This window comes from Macaca thibetana, chromosome 6 (assembly GCF_024542745.1).
Source record: "Macaca thibetana thibetana isolate TM-01 chromosome 6, ASM2454274v1, whole genome shotgun sequence".
Taxonomy (NCBI): domain Eukaryota; kingdom Metazoa; phylum Chordata; class Mammalia; order Primates; family Cercopithecidae; genus Macaca; species Macaca thibetana.
The window spans coordinates 87,889,749-87,909,195 of NC_065583.1; the positions used below are offsets into that span (position 1 = coordinate 87,889,749).

Below are 19,447 nucleotides of genomic sequence, written 5' to 3' on the forward strand. Positions count from 1 at the left end.
TCTCAAAAGTTTCCATTCATTGCACACTGTCATGGATAGAGTTTCATATTCACCTGTAAATATTTTCACTGAACTTCAGAACTAAATTTTTGAAAATGGTCTCCAAACATATTCTTGAAATGTATATATGCAGTCCCAGATAGACATGCAATTATTCAACCTCCAAATGATATTTTAAATATCATTAAAAATCTACTTCCAAAAATTTAGAAAACACATTTTTATTTTTATTTCATTATTATTATTTTTTTTACTATTTTAAGATTTCCTTCAATACATTCTTTTTATTATTATTATTATACTTTAAGTTCTAGGGTACATGTGCATAACGTGCAGGTTTGTTACATATGTATACTTGTGCCATGTTGGTGTGCTGTACCCATCAACTCGTCATTTACATCAGGTATAACTCCCAATGCAATCCCTCCCCCCACCCCCTCCCCATAATAGGCCCCGGTGTGTGATGTTCCCCTTCCTGAGTCCAAGTGATCTCATTGTTCAGTTCCCACCTATGAGTGAGAGCATGCGGTGTTTGGTTTTCTGTTCTTGTGATAGTTTGCTGAGAATGATGGTTTCCAGCTGCATCCATGTCCCTACAAAGGACACAAACTCATCCTTTTTTATGGCTGCATACTATTCCATGGTGTATATGTGCCACATTTTCTTAATCCAGTCTGTCACTGATGGACATTTGGGTTGATTCCAAGTCTTTACTATTGTGAATAGTGCCGCAATAAACATACGTGTGCATGTGTCTTTATAGCAGTATGATTTATAATCCTTTGGGTATATACCCAGTAATGGGATGGCTCAGTCATATGGTACTTCTAGTTCTAGATCCTTGAGGAATCGCCATACTGTTTTCCATAATGGTTGAACTAGTTTACAGTCCCACCAACAGTGTAAAAGTGTTCCTAGAAAACACATTTTTATATTACATATTCATGTTATCATTCCTTAGTTTAGGGAGAATTCTCTCCCTTCCACCCCATTCTCTGTAATTCAGTTGCTAACCTACCTTATTACCTTTACTCCTAGCAATTTCCCTTCCTCTGATAGAAGCACACATTCTCATTATTTATACTTTTAAATTACAAGAGTAAATGTTGAGAGCCAGTACAAGTATTCAGTTATCTCAGGGACTCTGGTCTTTTCAGTCCAGGACTAATCAAGCAGAGAGTCATCAAAAGCTAAAACTAAAAAGCTTTTGTAGTGATTTTATCACCAGGGAAATCTGTTCATCCTTCAGAAGGATTGTCACTAGTAAAGAAGAAATAAAGGAGTTAAAATTGCTTCAGACCGTTGACTCCTTAGGTCCCTCTAGATTCATAGATTGAATTGGTTTCAAGGGGTGGGAGGAATTATGAGGGGAATTCCCTGAGAAAGCTTACAAATTGATCCTAGCCTTAGTAACACTAGTAGGTGTAAGTGTGATCACTATGGAGGAAATGCCAAATGTGGCTGGAAGCTTGGGAAATGGGAAGGAAAAGAGACAATTAACACCTTTTTTTTTTTTTTTTTTTTGGCTTATTGTATTTGGGGGTGGGTGTTGCCATGTAGTATGCATCTGAGAATGGTCTTTCAAAAGGAATTACGATTGTAAAATGTCTTACCATTATAAGTGCAACTGTGTAGTTATTACTGAAGTGAAACTAGGGTTGCAAACACCATAGAGACAATCCCACCTTCCTATTGAGTAACAATGAATTTTGCCCAAAATGAGTAAGCAAATACAGAAATGACCTCATTTTTAGTCTGAATACAGTAGCTTTGGCGGATATGACTTTAATACTGGGTCTTAGTTTCAAATTCAGGTTCATGAGGCCCATCTGCAGAGGAAAGGAGGAGAGAGAGAATCCTTGGGAGGGCACCGATAAAGAGAGAGGGGTTCTCTAGTAGGGCCAGCTCCCACAGCTAAGTCAGGCACAGACTGTAGCTTTCTGCTCTCTGGCCGACAGCAGCCATAGCATCCTTATTGTTGTAACTCCTAGATTGTGATACTGTCACAAAACTGTTGCTAGGCAACAAATGTGGTTACCAGGTCTCAGCGAATAGCTGAAGGGGAAAGCAAAGTGTTGCACCATTGTAGAGTAACCATAGCAATGACCTACTATTACAGACTAAAGAATTATCATTAACAATGTTAAAGTATCAGACTGAGGCCCTGATTCCGGAGACTTCCAAGCGGTATCTCTCTGCATAATTGCGTGATCTAGGAAGAGATTTCAACTGTTTAAAAGCTATTCTTCTGTGGAAGTCTTTGTAATTAATTTTTAATTTTAAAAAGTGCTCATTTATGAAGCCACTCGTAAAATACTACATAAGCCATCACAGGGAGTCAAAAATAGATAAATGTATTTCCTCATCTGTTCTTATGCCTGCATCCGTGTTATCTGCTGCCTGTGTTAAACTGAAGGTCGATTTTATTTGAAAATATGCTGTACATTAGTTTTACATCGAAACCACAGAGAGAAGCTGTAGTAAAATAAAATAACCCCATAAATTGACAACTAACCTGCATTTTCTAAGTTGAATTCCTCCTGACAAAATGGGAGGCCTAGATGCTCTTTTAGTAGTCACTGCTTTGAAACCTTTTTTTTTAGCTGTTCTAAATTTGCCCCTTAAAATCTGTAAAAATGTCGCCCGCCAGGACACTTCAAGGCATAATCCCTTTTGAATGTGGTCCTTCATTAAGCGTCCCGTATGATTTGGTCCCAGTGACCTAGCTGAGGTAATCGTGTCTAACAGCACAGCTTCCGGGAGAGGCAAGAAAAATCCTTCCCCACCCCGCCCCCAACCCCCTTGGGAGGCAAGAAAACAGGCGCTGTGGGGTGGATGGCAGCCGATCCCGCGCGCAGGGAAAACCAATCCCCGCGCGCGCCGAGTCTCGGGGAGGTGGGTGGTTTCCCGGAGGGAGAGGGAGTGGCCCTTCCCGCTCAACGCTTCCATTGGCTCGGAGAGGCGGAGGCCTCGGGCGTCCAGCCGCGCCTCGAGCGACCCCGGGACAGACGCGGGCCGCGTCCCCGCGTCAGGAGAGGGATGGAGACTTAGGCCGGAGACGCCCCGATGCCGCAGATAGCTAAGTCTGAGTTCCTCTGAGCCGGAGGGGCAAGTGACCCTGCAGCCCCAGGTGTGCCCTGAGAGGCGGCGGCGCGCGCCCCCGAGGGGGCGGGGCCCTGGCTGAGAGGCGGGGCCCAGACTGAGAGGCGGGGCGCGGGCGGCTGGGGCGGGGCGCGGGCGGCTGAGGCGGGGCGGGAGGGACTGGGCGGGGTGGTAGCGAGCCGGAGCTAGGCCTGGCCCTCGCCGCCCTCGCCGCGCCCGGCACCGCGGGGCCACCTGGTAACCGAATGTGTGGTTCTTTGCAGGCACCGACCGTCACGAGCTAACTTCCTGGAAGAGCTTCCCGTCTATTTTCAAATTCTTTACCGAAGCCTCAGAAGCCAAGATCAGCTCCCTGAAGCCCGCTGTGACACGCCGCTCGCACCGCATCAAGCACGAAGAGCTGTAAGAGGAGCGAGCGCGACTGGGGGGGCCGCCCTGGCGCACGCACCCGCACCCTCCTCACTGCTTGTGTCGTCGAGCAGACTCCCAGCCCCTCATTAGATTGTTTTCTTCCCAGAGCACAGGGTCGTGATATGTACATCTAAATAGCGTTTTGCATTATTTCTAGATGAGTGCAACTGTCAAAGCAATATGGGTTCACTGGTCGTGCTTCCTGCGGGCTGAGCGCTGCCCGTCAGCGCTCAGATTAAGGCTGACAGCGCCCTGCCTGGCGTGGCTGGCGCGGCTCTAATTGCCCTGACCGAGCCCGCGCGGGCGCTGCAGGGCGGGCGGCGTCGGCATGGTCCTAGCGCCCGCTGCAGCGCAGCCGCTGCTGCTTCCACCTCCTTAATCATGTCCATCTTTCCCCGCTCTCAACTGGAACAAACTTTTATTCCCGACTTCAAATTTCCATTTTAACTAGGTTTTTCCTTGAGGACATCTTATTACCCACCTCTTTTTTTTTTTTTTTTTTAGGAAGTTCCACACACATGTTCCAAGCCAATTTCAAATTCAGAACAGTACCATGTAGTTTGGGGAGTGCAAATGGTTCTCTCCCTGTTTTCATTTCGGGACCAGAAAAAAAAAAAAAAGGAAAACTTTGCATAAAAATCTATAAAGTACTGAATCCGCATTACTGCTGAAAATCTTTTTGCCAGCTGTTTGTGAGAGTTTACACAAGTCCCTGATTTCAGAAGAGACTGTTAAAACCAAAACAATGATGGGCAGCTCTTTTAAGTGTAGGTGTAAAAGGTCCCATTTTCAATGAAATTTCCAACTGTTATCACTAGAATTGACTTTACTTTTTAAATATATAATGTGTACTGAGTGGCATTGTAATTTAGATATAACACACTTAAGTTTTGCTTTTTAAATCTCTCTGTGGAGAAAGATTGTTGTTGTTAACCCTTTCCAGAATGATCTATTCTGAGCTTTCTTGGAGTTAGGCACTTCTAGGGAGAGAATTTTTTTATTGTCATCAGGAAACTAAACCTATGTGCTCTGCAGCCTTTTTCTTCTGAAAGGCTAAGTGGGGCTAAAATTATCCTTTTAGTTTTCTGCTTTAACAGTAAGAGAAGGACTTAGTGTGAAAGAATTTCTTCTCTCAGTCCAGTGGTATAATTTTTAGCACTCTGCTTCCTCTGTAGGGTTTAGCCCTACAGTTTGAACAATTAAGTATTTTAATCCAGCTAAGATGTGGCCAACACTGTGAAATACAGGAGATATTAAGGTTTTGCTGACTTTTAGATTAAAATCTTAAATTTTCATATTATTTTTTAATTACTTGACAAGTTTAATTACCTAGTAAAGATTGTTTCTAATAGATGAGAACATGAATTTAATAGTTTTCATCCTTTTTTAAAGTGTATGCAACAATTAATATGCCTGCCTTATTTCAGGACATGAGAAAATGTACCCAAAATGACTTAGAACTGTCTAATGCCTCAGAAAAGTAACTTAAAATCAACCACTTCGTGCTTAAATGTTTTTATATTATGAACCGATTTCAACAAGTTTTAAAGCTGTTAATATCTCATTGCTGTGTTTGACATACAAGTACATTCATTAGTTCTATAGTTTTAATGATGACAAATTAAAGTGATCTTTCTTCAGTGGTCAGGTATGCATATATTTTGGTGTTACTTAAGCAAAATCAACTATATGGGAGGAAAAATCAAAATGGCATTTTATTCAGCTACTGGATGGCTTAAAATGAGTAAACCCCAACAACGTCAAGCACATTTGTCTGTGATATTGACCCTTTTTATCCAATCTTTACTACTTTAGAAGTACTGGTGAACTCTGTAAAATAATGGTATCTTCCAGTGAGAGATTCAAGAATAGATGTGAATTGAATATATTTTTCAAGGTATTATAAATTGTGTCGTGTTTTCAGTATATGAAAATGTTGACAGGAAACAATTTTATAGCATTTATAAAAAACCAACACTTCTGCAATGCTAAATTTGTGAAGCTTCTGCACCTGAATTAGAGCAAAATAAATATGCTCAGTTTATAAACCACATCACTCCTATTCCTTCTCTTAAATCATCTCTCCTCTTTTTAAACCTTTACTTATAACTAGAATAAATCACTATTTAATTGCCTCTAATACTTTAAAACTACTGGATGGTTAGGCCTTGTTTAACTATCTATAGAGAGCTATTTGCAAACTTAAGTTGTGTAAATGTAATTTCTACTTGTGAATCTGAGCTGTAGCAGCCCAGAGGGAGCTAGGCAAACTTCCAGACCACCAACTGATAAGTGATCATATCCTTTGTAATGCAGGATTTTTAACCTGTTGATTATGGGTTTGTTGATATAAATGTAATAATGTTCACCTCGATTTTCCTGGAGTGACAACCAGCAGTTGGTAGTAGCCCACCTGCATGAGTGCCGCCAGTGTTAACAATATCTTTGCTCTGATCTTCTTCTTCCCCATTTTTGTTTCCTCAAACAGGTTTTTAGGAGAGTGGAGATTTAAAGTCAGGATGTGGACTTTTTATTTTAATTATATACTTAATTCTTAGAACAAGTAGAATGGGAAAGGAGTGACTGATAAATCTAAGATTCAAAATAGTCCTGTCGAAACTTAAAGGCCAGATTATTGCTTTAGAGCTTTCTGTAGGTACCTAGCCATCCAGTCGTTAAACATTTTCATGGATATTTGAAAAGAAGACCATGTACTTGTAATAACTGTTGTTTTCTGCCTTTTGCTTTGACCTGGATTGCATTATTATTGTTTATTCAAAGAATAAAAAGGAAAGCACAAGCTTTTCCTGTATATTTCCATTTCCATTTTAAAATAAAAACAATTTTCCCAACAACAGCGGTGTTGTTATTCTTGCTCAGAAGAATTCTTGCTTATTCACCAATTGCATAGAGATTTTTTAAAACAAAAACATAAAAGGAAGGATGAGAGAGCATCCATCAATATTTTAAACCTTATGGCTACTTTTTATTTCTGTTAGTATTGCTGTAAGGTAATATTCTAACTTCAGTTGAGTCACTATTTGGCTTGCACCTTTTACAAAGCTAACATTTATAAGACAGTTGTTTTTAATATCTAAAATATCTCCTTAGCAAGGAAATCGGAACAACCTATCATTAAACTGTTGTTTATAAAATAAACTTGAATATGCCATAAATAAATGTGTTTTCCAAGAGGAGTCTGGTGAGATTAAGTTGCCTCCAAGTTTGTGTATATAGGTTCTTGATGTACTGTGTTCGATCTGAAAATAACTTACATTTCTTTTACAGCTTTCTTAAAACCTTTAGCCCCTTTTAGAGATATGTTAACTATATTATCCATGTAATAAGTTAGATTTTGTTTGTTTCTCTGGATTATCTGCAGTTCCAATCCAAACACATGTGTGTCTCTTGTTATAATCATATTTTTTACTGTAAACTGACAGGTTCCTGTTGGTGTCTGTAATCCTAATTCGTTTAAGAAAGAGTACTACTACAGAAAGTGTAAAAATTTCTCAAAAACTTTCCACATGCCTCTGTGGAGAAAAAAAAAGTCTTTAAATAAATGTGAGACACTCTCATCTTTGAAATATGCGTGGCAAAAAGGGGGATGATGGTAGTGGTTATTTTATTATTACTTATTAGTGGCTGTAATAATATAAAATAAAAGACTCCAGGAGGTACTCCCTTTCAAAAATTGAATACTTTCCTTCCTTCCTTGTATAGAATGACTGAGTGGGAGTCTCTTGAATTGTTCGTCTTCCTTTTATCTAATATTCTATTAATCTCCAAAAAGATCAGTTTGAGTCTGGGAAAGGGTTTTTAATCAACGCTTCACAGAGCTTAAAGCTACCCTACCTAAAGCATCAGCTTTGTTAGGCGGTTTTAGATTTAAAGCATTGCAACTGTCATGCACTGTACTAAGAGTAAAGAATGTACACCAAGTGGAAGATGTTGAAAAGAGGGAAATAGCACAAAGTCGATTAACGGAGATTCGAGAATAGAAGTAGCCATCAAAGCATTCCAGCATTTATCTCAAAATCTATGTAAGGTTTTTTTTTTAAAAAAAAAAAAAAGCAACAATGATAGTTTTAAACCACACACTTAGGAGGGGATGAATGTTGATTTAATTGATTCATTTGGATCGATGTTTTTAAAGTTTCACACCACTGATCTTTCATGTAGTGATGTCTTTAGCAGTCAGTGGTCTGACATGAGCCTTCTCAGATTTCATCAGTGGGACTCTCCATGACATCTAAAATTATGCAACAGCCTGTGCAATGGTAACTTTAGAACTGGGAGACCTTGATTCCAAAGAGCATGATTAGATTGAAGAACTTTGTTAATTCCCAGCACAAAGGTTTTAGAGAAGTAATAACTGTAAAATGAACTGCAAAGATTAAAATCACCAAATGTTAAATAGTTGGCTTTAATTGCTAGATAGGAGAAAGTCATCCTGAAAGTTTGACCATGAAGTGGATACCACACAGTGACCAGTATTTTCCCCTGGAATATAAAAAGCTTGAAAGTGGAAGTTTGACTTAGTCCCTGAGGCCTTCTAAGCAACTTTTCCCAGTCCTTCGCCTTGAGATTTGTGAAAAACCTTTCACTATATCCTTTGTATTGTTGGAGTTGAGTTCTGTTTGAAACAGACATGAAACATGTTTCTAGAAAGAAATCTAGAGAAGTCCTGCATCTTTCCTTTTAGATCATTCATCTTTCTCTTCCTTGGCTATTACCTCGGGTAATATGGAGAACTGTCACAGGTAAAATAATGTTGAAGTGTACTTTGTGGTCAGCCTGCAATACCAATACAAAGAATCTGAAATGAAAAGACAACCAACACCCCAAGAATGCTATGTCTCTTTTTAAAGTTTACAATTTGAATAATGAATTTGGATAGAAACTTGGCAGGAAAACAAACCATGGCACCCTCACATCACCAACCATTTTCACTTTTCTGTCCAATTTCAGAGTGCATGTGTTTGTGAGTATTTCACTAGATCAGTGACAGCTCTTTATTTGCATAATTATATGCTCTGGTCTGAAGAGAAAACTAACCCCCAAATTTCATGGGTCACCAAACTGCAACAATCAATGTTTTATCACGTATGCTAAGCAAAATCTAAGAAGCTATATGAAGTTTCTTGGGGAGTTTTTACTCCTCAGAAAATTAAAGGTTTTTCTCTCCTGAATAGATTCAAAATCTTTCCAAGGTCTTTGTAACTGAATTCTGTTTGAAGGCAAAACTAGAGATTAACATGTAGATCTGGATCGTAGACTCACTAGCATTACTTCAAAGTGGCTTAAGAAGAGCAGCATTTTGGGTGCACTAAACTTTTAAATTCTAAGCACTGTCCTTCATGCTCTGAGGAAAAAAATCACTGGTCAAATTATGATTAGCCAAAATGAAGCTCGATTAACTACAAGTGAGTATAAAGTTTATTTTCTTCTTTAGAATAACTCAAGATTTAAAAAAAGAAAGCTACCTAATTGAAAATATATATATATGTCTCATACACACGTATTCATCCATGAAATACATGTGCCCATTCCTGTCCGTTTCACCTGAAATACACAGACAACATATACAATATGTCTATGTCTTTTCAATGCCTATAATATAGTAGATGTTCTGTATATGTTGGTTACCATGAATGTTTGTACACTTCTGTTAAATAAATTTTTCATCTTCAAATCTGCAAGGCATTGGAATAAATATTTCAATGCTTCAAGTTCATTGAACCTGTAAATTATCTGTATGTAATGTGCATTTGTGTCTAAGGTTGGCTTTATTTCATTAAAGAAAAATTTTATTTAAACTGTTGGTATCTTTACTTTGTAGGCAGTCTGCCAAATTTGAAATACTATAAGGGATAAAGACACATGCAGAGAGAGACTTTTTATGGAGTTATTAAAATCCTGGAAAATATATCTTTACCTAGATTATTAAGGAATATACTAGGTGCATGATTTAATTCTGCAAAAGGCCTTAGATATGAATTTCATTTCAGAGCATGTAATACAGTGCCTTTTATTTGAAGTGATCTGTCAGTTTCTTATCAGGCAGTTTACTGTCATCAACAAAAACATCAGGAAAAAAGAAACATTTAAAGGAAAAATTTTTCCCTTAAAGAATTGCATAGTTTTGAAGTATTTTATTCTCTATCTGAAGAAAGATGAGAGGACTTTAGGTCAGGCATCAGAAATTTCCTAAAATGTTCTTACTCTTTCAAGTGAAAAAGAAACCAGGTCTCCCAATTTTTTAACTACGGTTGAATTCCAAACGAAGACATTTACCTGCTCTTGAACCTAAAAAATGTAAACCTCTGCTTGCCATGGAACACTACTCAGGACCACTGCATCTCATGTTGATTACTGTTCTTACTGAAATGTTCAGCAAGTTATAACCCCTCTGCTACCCCTCCCCCCATCATCTACCTCCCCAGAAATTGCTGTTTTGACTGAAGATCTTGGATTCCTCTAGGTGAAAATTCCTCAAAATTGAATCTGTAAAAACAAATAAATCCAAATTTAGCATTTTTATCAAAATGGAATTTGTAAGCAAATAAGTCAAAATATAAGGTTAGGGTTAGGAACTATGTGTCTCTGAGTTAAATTAAATACATTTTATTTTTTGCATGGTATAAATCCTTCTAAGGAAAATAATACACAATATTTAGACCTGTTTATTATTTCTTCTTTATTTGACCTCTGTGGGAACATTGCTTAGAGTGTCAGATAGGGCTCTCAGTTTTCCACTCTGCCAAAGATGCAGAAAAATTTGTTATTTCCCACTGAATTCCACACATGAGGGGATTGACCCTGTAGCGATAAGGCCTAGGTTTTCTCTTTTTATCCTTTTCATGTATTTTTGTTCACATGCCACCAAATCCCATTGTGTCTGAAAAAGGTGCCTCTGATCCAGTTCATCTTCATGTACCTCCAAATAATTTTTCAAAGGTTTATTTTATTTTTTTATCCATAATTAAATAAATGGCTTTTTTCCAATAAATGTTCACACCCTCTCTACGTACTTGGATAATCAGGATTTATCAACTGAAGAAATATTGATGGTTTGTTGTGGTGGTTTTGTTGGTTCCTCCCCTCCCCACTCCCCATTTTTGCTTTTGCTTTGCATCAGTAACTTACTTAATATCATCCTCTGGAGTAACCACCTCTAAAAATAATTCTATCACAGAGTGTCACAATTTGGCTTTCATACAGGTTTGAAAAAAACCATTAAAATTGCATTGATCTCACAAATATTGATCTAGTGCTTGATATCAAATATCAGACGAGATGCTGTCAGTTGCTGCTGATTATTGTGTCAGCTGTTTGAATTCACGTCCCTTTCCTTCTTCATTGTCACATGGATTCCAGTTGCGGAGGCTAAGTAAGATTTTCTTGATTAAAACAAGTTCAATTACTTTCCTGTTTTTCACATTTCTGGTTGAACCAAACATAGTTTAATAGTCTACCTGAAATTTTGGCACGCGGTATGTCTGTACGTGTGTGTAACAAGAGTGTGATTCAGTTCCTAGGTTATTTGTCTATTTAGCCTAATCTTGAAATAATTTTAAACTGTACTCTCCTTTATTTCTGATCACCTGTATTTTTAAAAATAAAATTTTTTTTAAAAAAATGCAATTATTAGAGTACCATTTTATAACTCAGAATGAAACCTTAACCATTTCTAATTTATACACACACACACTACAATAGCAAATTGCTCCTTTTATTCTTGCTGACAAAAATATAACTATAGCATTTGGCAGGTATGGAGTTTAGAGAATTATTTAAGTGAAGTTGAATCTATATATATTTAATACTGTCTCAGTAAACTCATGTTATGTAGCAGGTTAAGTTATGCTGTGCTTTTATTTTCCATCAAATCTGGAAATAGCTAATTGCCCCTGCATATGTTTAGAGTTTCAAATCAAGTCTCAAATCATCCTTTTTCTTTCCTCCTTACTCTTTACTTTGTACACCAAGAATTGCTGATTACACTACTTTGAAAAATGGAACACTTTAAAGAAGAAGCTACCAGTTAACACTGCTGTCTAAGCAGTAATGACTGAAATAAGGAATAGAAACCCCATAAAGTACAATTTAAATTGTACAGCCACATTTGTATTTTCTACATTCGCAGGGAGAAAAAAAAAAAATCTAGCCGCACGAGTTGTTGGTGTACCTTTCCCTTTTATACACTTGAGCTCGGTTTGGGGACAGCAAAGCGAAATGAAGCCGTGCTCTCCCCAGCACCATGGACAGCGCCCAGCGCCTCTCTCTCCCCCCCCCCCCCCCCCCCCCTTCCCTCTCCCCTTCCTTGGCCAGAACCCCAAAGTTGTGGCCCTCTCCTGATTCCTCTCTCCGACCACTCCCCCGCCACAAAAAACTGGATCCCGAAATCTTAAGATCTGAGCCTAAAGCGACAGTGACTTTATGCAGTTTGTGGGTGAAGAGTCTTGCTTGCTCCAAGCCGGAGTTAGAGCGCCCAGAGTTTACACAACATTTGCCTGCGAATCTCCTTGAATTTGCATCTAGTCTAAGCTGAAAGCAGCGCCACTCTTGTCACTTCTATGGCAGGGCTCCCCGTCCCCCTTACCCCCGACTTTTCTGTGGCCAACTTTTCGCCACCACCCATAGCTGGCAGGAGCTGTACATGACTGTACTTTAAGAGGTCTGTACTGCGAGCACATTCTTCCCGGGCTCTGGATCTCAATCTCGAGAGATCTGCATTCCAGAAGATCTAAGTCCATACCCGGCCAGCCCTTGGTCCCACGACTCTGCCAGTGGCTGGAGCTGTCTGACTGGCTCTGGTGCGCCCAGGCACTGGTTAATTACCTCCCGGAGAGAGGCGGCTCCGCTGCGGGCGCCCGGCCCGCCGCGCTAAAGAGCCTGACGGCAACTTACTTGACAGCACCAAAAAGGGGACACGTCTGGCTCGGTACCCATCACCTCTTCTCCTACTTGCAGCCCTTAAGTCCAAGCTTTGCTTTTCGGCACATCTCCCTGTTTGGCTCTCTTTTTTGCTGTCGCGTTAAGCAAAGTACAATAAAGGAAGATCAGTTCCGTGTGGTATCTTTTTCATTGCGTGGTCTCCCTAGCAACACTTAAGTTGCCACTCCTAAGACAAGACTACTTTTTTGTAAATTTCAAATTGCACCTTGCTACATTGAAACTCTCCTCACTTGCTGGGTTTTGAGTGAAATCTCTTCCCTCGCACCAGGACCTCATTCTGGTCACCCACTCTTTTGAACTGATGTTGGAGACGAAAATACTAGGTTTAGAGTAGGTGAAACGGCCAAAACCAAATTTCTATTAAATATCAATTGTACTGAAATAACTTCAAACCAACTTGATCCAAACTATGCTGGAAAGAGTCAGGAATAAGTGAAAAGGGAGAGAACCCTAATATCTTAAGTTAACGGGTTTATTACCTATAAAATTCCCTCAATAAATTTATTTGAAAACTGCTTCTGTATAGTAACATGAACTACAATACATTTCAGGATAAATTATTATCTATTTGCCATAGTATTGCAAGGAAATTTTTCAGTAAACTAAGGCAAAAATTTAGCTTCAAAACACTTTATTTTTATGTCCCATAAGACATACAAATATTTTATTAACTCCTTGATGGGTTAACAATTTAGTTTGTTTTCTCGGAACAGCCATCATCAACACACTGCTTTCTCACAGCACTACTTGCACAAACTTTTTGTCTTTTCGTATTCTGCAAAGTAACTGCTGAGTTCTGCTCAAATATTTTTTCCCCCGTAGTTTGGTCATATTTTCCATCTCAAGAGTCATTTTGCCCAAATGCTAAGATAAATCCATGCTACTAGAGAAACTCAGCCATGCCGGAAACTAAACTAGCAACACGACCCTCCCAGGAAAACGGGGAAAAACTCACGTTAGCTAACGCAGTTTGGCATCTGAAGTGTGCAGCGTAGCAAAGACCTGTTGAATAATAGTGACTTGAAGACTCGAATATTCTAGACTAGGATCCATCTCCCACTATCTAAACCTGCAACTGAAATATCTACATAATGTTTACATATCTTTGGCCAGAACCCTTTTGGGGAGCTTCCATGAGCTGAGTTTCCTTCCATCTTTGGATAAATTCGTTCTAGCCTTCCGGAGTTCGGGAGAAAGCAAAGGGAATCAGGTGCAGAGAAGGACATGAGGTTTTCCTCTGTCAGGGCTACGGGAGTTGTGGAGATTTGGGGTGGAATGGACAGCCCTTATTGAACTCCTGAGTGCCTAAGCTTTACTCTCTCAGTCTGGGTTTTGGGAATCGCTTTCTTTCACGAGGGATTTCCTTTATGACTTGGAGGAAAGGAGTAGTTAAGATCTGCATTTCATTAATCAAGAAAGTCTTACTTTTTTAAAAAAAAGTATACTCCTAATCCAGTTTCAGAATGACTTTTCTGGATTATTGTAAGTACGTCAGAAACTCCCAGACCTGAGTAGAAATTTCAGAACCACTTTTGCCAGAGAAAAATGTGAAGAAAAGAAGCATGGGAAACTCATTTTCTTTATAATAAATCAGAACATTGAGGATACTGATCAGGTCCCCCTGAGAGGAGCATCTTCAGTGATGTTTGCTCGCCATCTGTGTGTGTTCAGTGAAACTTTAAACCATTTTACAGCATAGATGACTATTTTTTTCCTTATTATCCAAGCGTTTGTTTTAATTCCAACCCTACTATTCCATAGGATTGCTGCTGTTGAATCCATTTTTTCCCCTTCAAAGTCTTTTAAAATAAGTTTCCTTATCTCTTGCCCATTTGTCAATGTCAAATATACACTGCCTATTTAGTTAAAGAAAAGTGTGTATTTCATATGTTATAAAAGAACAGCTTCTTTATTTGGTTTCTTGGAAATCAATAATCTCTTAAACGTTTGCCAAGACCCCTTGGGGAAGGGAGAGATGTAAACAATAACTACCAAACTTCAACATGACAATATCGGTTAAAATCTGCAGGATGATCATTCGAATGCGAAGAGGTAAAGGGGGATGACTTCAAACTCCCGCGATTAAGAAAGAAGGGACCCCAGGTGTCTGATGCCTGGCTCCATCCTCTGCAACTTGCAAGAGAGTTACCTTGGAAAGTGGGGAGTTAATTCTAAACTTCTTTACCAGGCATTTTAGTAGCCACGCTGGTCTTCAAATAATTTAATTGGGAGGTGGCTGGATGACCACAGAGAGGTTGCAAAAGATAGTTACCCCCATTAAAAGAAATACCATGATTTCAGTCTTTCCTGACATAATTAAAGGCTTTGGTAACACTCCTTTATTTTGCCTCATGCTGTGAAAAAAATCACTCACTTCTCCAGCAAATGAAACTTTAAAATAAATCCTGCAGTTTAATTTCTGTTTTTAAAAGTTAGTAGGTATACGAGGAAACAGAGAAAGCATTAAAACAACTGAGTTACACTTCAGCTATTTAGCAGTGTAACATTAGAAGGAAGAATACAGCCAGTTTTCAACCTAGCCAACTTTTAAAACTACATGTGTTCCTGGAAAATAATACCCGACTAGAGTCAATTTGCATGAGATTCTAAGCTAGGATCTCAAGAAGGTAATAAAATACATGAAATTTATTGAATAAATGGTTGGTGAGGATTTGTAAGCGTTTGACGATCTAGTGATCTATTAGAAGCACAATGCACTCAAATTTGAATTTCCATGATCAACTTTCAACCTGAAAAAATGAAAGCCATTTGCTTAACTTAATCTGGAACATATGTTTGCACCAGTAGCAGGTTTTTTGGTGTGTGGCTGGGGCTGATCAAGTTGTAAATTTTCTGCTTTAGGTTTTCAGCGCCTGCTAGTTTCAGCCTAACACCTAGAGAGAGACTTTGCGGGGTTCTTCACCAAAGCAGCCAAGGTTTGACAAAAGGTTTCCAAACCACCCAGCTCTGTATGTTGTTAATTTCCCCCAAAGGTAGAACATTTCTTACAATTAGTTTCCAAATCCTAAAAGCAAGTAACAAGTTAAACTCTCCCATGTCCAAGTGTTTAAAGTTATAAAGAGATATTTTTCTTTAATTTGCAACCGTTGCCTTTCCTCACCTGCAATCCTTTCTTTAAAAAACAGACAATGGTATGAGAACAGTGGGTGCTGTGAAAATGACATCTTCATTCGACAAAACAATATTCAGGTCTTTTTGGCTTATCTTAATTTTTTCCACCAGAAACTTAGAACTACTGATTTTCTCTCTTCATGCTTCAACACAAAGGAATCTCCCCAAAAGTGTTTTGAATATCTGAGAAGAATCATTTAGTGATTGAAATAAATATACATTAGAATCCACAAGTCATCCTTCTTGTGAAACAAGCTAGGTAGTGACTTTCATTACTAAGATTAAAATATATCTCTTTGTAGACATAAATTTTTAGTACTTGGGCTATAATCATAATACTTTTTCAATCAATTAATGCTATCTCATAATGACAAATGAAAGTAATAAGTTCTCCAAATCAGCCTGATTCATCTTTGAGTGAGAATGGGGAGTAGTGGTGGGAGAGGGTGGTGGACTCTAGTGGGAAACTTCAAAGATTGTAAATCACCATCTGGACCTGCTGAGTTGTCCTCTTGAAACCTCAATCAGACTCTTGGAGGAAAGTTACTAAGGTGCCTTTTTAAGTGCACCAGAACAGGTAATTAAACCACAAATGTGCCCTAAATTTAGATGCAGAGTTTCCCTGAATTTCATTATTATATGGATTAAGACTGGCAGCTCCCACCTGGACGATACCTTAATCAAAAAGAGAACAAGTGTGAAGAAAACAAGGGCAATAATAACATTACCAGCACTGTACTAATCAAATGCCCACAAATAGTTCAGAACAACGGTGCTAAAAAGCCGCTTTAATTCTGAAACAGAAAGTCCTGAGACACCGAGCGCCATCTAGCAAGCAAAGTTAGAATCAAAGTACGCCCGAGTCGAGCACAGAGGGAGAGAGGATGGCGAGGTAAAGGGGGACTTCGAGATCACTTGCTGTGATTTAACCGTCTGCCCAGTCTCACCTGAGCCCAGAGCTACCTGCAAGTTTCTGCTCTTCGCCTCACCGACCAGCTCAAATAAATTTAACGACTGAGGTGAGACAAACCATTCTGCCTCCAGCCAAGGCTAAAGGACAGCTCCTCGCAGGATTGCTTATTGTCTTTAATTAGAACAGGCCGCCTCTCCATACCCTCCTACCACCTCCCCAAAGCCAGCCCAGTGTCTAACTAGTTTTGCACCTTCTTATCCAAATGGGGACAAAGAGCAGTGCCTGAAAGGCTCACCTTGGGCTGAAATGATTCCCAGGGCTTCAGCGCAGAGGAAAGCGCATCGCTGGGAAAACATAGCACGATTTGAGAAGTCATTCTGAGTTTACAAGGCTGCCCAGATGCCTCCTGACAGGCGATCTGAGCTCTCTCCGAGTGGCATAAGACACAGATTTACTTAACAAGCCACTGATGGTCATGGAAATGGAATGCTGCCTCCTAAATATAAATGCTAAAACTTTATTCTTCTCCAGGCAACTGGGTCTTTGATATTTCCTTTGGCTGAAGAAAAGTCAAAGGTAGCTAGAAAGCTGCCAATACCCCTGTTAGTGTGTAGCTTGAAGGGGGTGGGGTTAAAGCACTTTTTAAAAATAATTTTAAAGTTTGAATAATATTACCTAATTATATGAATATCCTTTGGAACTGGGCTAACAATGTAACTACCAAATAAAGCTTCTGGGATTTCAATGTGAGGAAAGTAAAGAATAATCTGCTGATTTCTGTAGAGGCAGGAACCCCATATTTTTCTTTTAAACCAGCCGGTCTGAATTGATAAGACTGGGAGAGTTCATCTCAATAATATGTGTGCTTTCTAAAGAGTCTTTCTGGAATTTCATTTTAAGGCTGGAAAAGAATCCGCGTATATACATGCTAGTCTTAAACTACTCTTAATTTCCTGCTATTGAATATTGCCTCTATAATAGCTCATTGATTCACATTGTTCTTAGAATACAGAGCCAGAGCTAGGCTTTTCTATTGTTCTTTCCTCATCTCCACCACCCCACACACAATTTTCTCCCAATGAAGTGAAGCTTTGTAAAATAATGACAAAAACAAAAACAAATTAGAAAATGAAATATTAAAATATTCCTGTTGAATATCAAATGCTATTCCAATCTCAGGTTTGCTGAGATTATGTTCATTGCTCCTCAATGAACATAAGCACAATAGATATGAAATAACAGTCCTCTTGATTTTTCTACTGTGCTATTTGCTGTGCAAAACAACCACATTAAGAATAAAGGAAGCATGAGATAAGAATATGCTCAACACGCTCACAGGTCATAGTACTTACAGGAAAAAAAAACTCAGAAAAATCACTACCCACCCAACAAATCTAAGCCAATAAAGAGAGACTTCATAGTTTAACCAACAATTTAGAACACATCTAAAACATTTCTACTAAACCTCCTTGTCTCCTTATGCCTGAAAATATGTGTAAAGATCTGAGGATGGACAGTAGACCCAATTCATGCTCTCTCTTATTTCCCTCTCCCTCTCCGAAGTTCAGAGGAAAAGTTCCCAGGGCAGTCTTGCCTCCGGATGTCAATAAAAATTTAACTTTGTGTGTGTGTGTGTGTGTGTGTGTGTGTGTGTGTGTGTGTGTCTTGTTAAATAGTACATTTCTCCCATCAAGGTCTTCTTAAACACGGAACCTTCTCCTAGACAGGGTACCCAGCTGTTTAATTTAACATTGATTTATTGCTTTTAAAAGTAAATTTACACACATGCCAGCAGCGCTCCGTTTTGTTTCCCCAGACTCTGAGATTTATTTTCTACTTAGCGCTTGTCTGACAAAACAATGTCCTTTAACTTTATTACACATCGATGAGGAAATCTGTCTTATTTTTGTTCAGATTTATTGCTGTGTTACTTGTGGGGACTTTTGTGATCCAGAAAGGCTCAGGTCCGAAAATAAATAGAAAATTAAACAGAGTTGATCACAAAATAATGATCAAAACCTTAGAATATGGTCCAGCCTATACCAGCCTGCTGGGGGGTGAGGTGGGATGGGACACAGAATGAGACTCCACTAGTGAGCACCGTCTCTCTGGAAGAAAACAAAATGTCTTTAATGGGCAGGTAGCCTTTGAAGGTGGAGTAGCCAAATCTGGGTTCTGTAATATCTCCAAGTTATTGGTTGAAATGTATTTGGAATTACAGGGCAGGGAGGTACATCTGCGAGACTCCCCACCCCATGGCAGCCTTACCTCCGTGCAGAACTCCCAATTATCACACGTTCGTGATGACTGAGCCCAAGGGAATTAAGATGGACTTTGAAGCAGCTTTTACGGTACACTTCATCTACATTTGGGTTTTCTTTAGTTCTCATTAAAAGGGCCACTTTCTTCTTTTCATTGATATATGTCTTTGTGTCCTTCATTTCACGCTCTTAAAAAAGTTCTCTCATCAGATCCAGTGCAAAAAGGAGGGGACGACATAATAACCATCATAATCATGATAACAACAACAACAAACAACTGGTACTGTGGGTTTAAATCTTTTTTAAAAGAAGGTTTTCTCCTGTATAAGGCATGGCCCTCCAATTAAAAAAAAAAAAAAACTGGGGTTGAGAATCAGGATAATAAAAGTGTTTCTAAGGTTAAATTACATGAAGGCAGGCTTAAAAATAATCTCTGTATGTGATGAGCTTTCCTCTCCCATCCTGATTTCTCACAGAGACATTCAGTAATCACTTCAGAGCTGTTCACATGAGGAAATGAGGACACTATCTTTTCTAGTAAGAAGTGAAGATGTGACAGGTTTTGTTATTGGAATGAGGGAGAACTTCGTAAGATATTCCCTTTTTTTTCGCCCCTACAAACACAGCATCTTAAAAATCCCCTGTATGAAAGCGTGACTCGTCTGTT

At 39.0% G+C, this 19,447-nt stretch overlaps 1 protein-coding gene across 12 annotated transcripts in view; it reads left to right on the forward strand.

Annotated features, from left to right (window-relative positions):
• Positions 1-7,593, forward strand: part of FAM172A (family with sequence similarity 172 member A) — a 483,877-nt gene extending 476,284 nt beyond the window's left edge. For all 12 annotated transcript variants that reach the window (XM_050794318.1, XM_050794327.1, XM_050794314.1 and 9 more), the window contains one exon: positions 3,366-7,593. In XM_050794318.1, the coding sequence (XP_050650275.1) occupies positions 3,366-3,508 (143 nt within the window). In that variant the 3' untranslated portion in view covers positions 3,509-7,593. The remainder of the gene's footprint in view (positions 1-3,365) is intronic.
• The last annotated feature ends 11,854 nt before the right edge of the window (positions 7,594-19,447 follow it).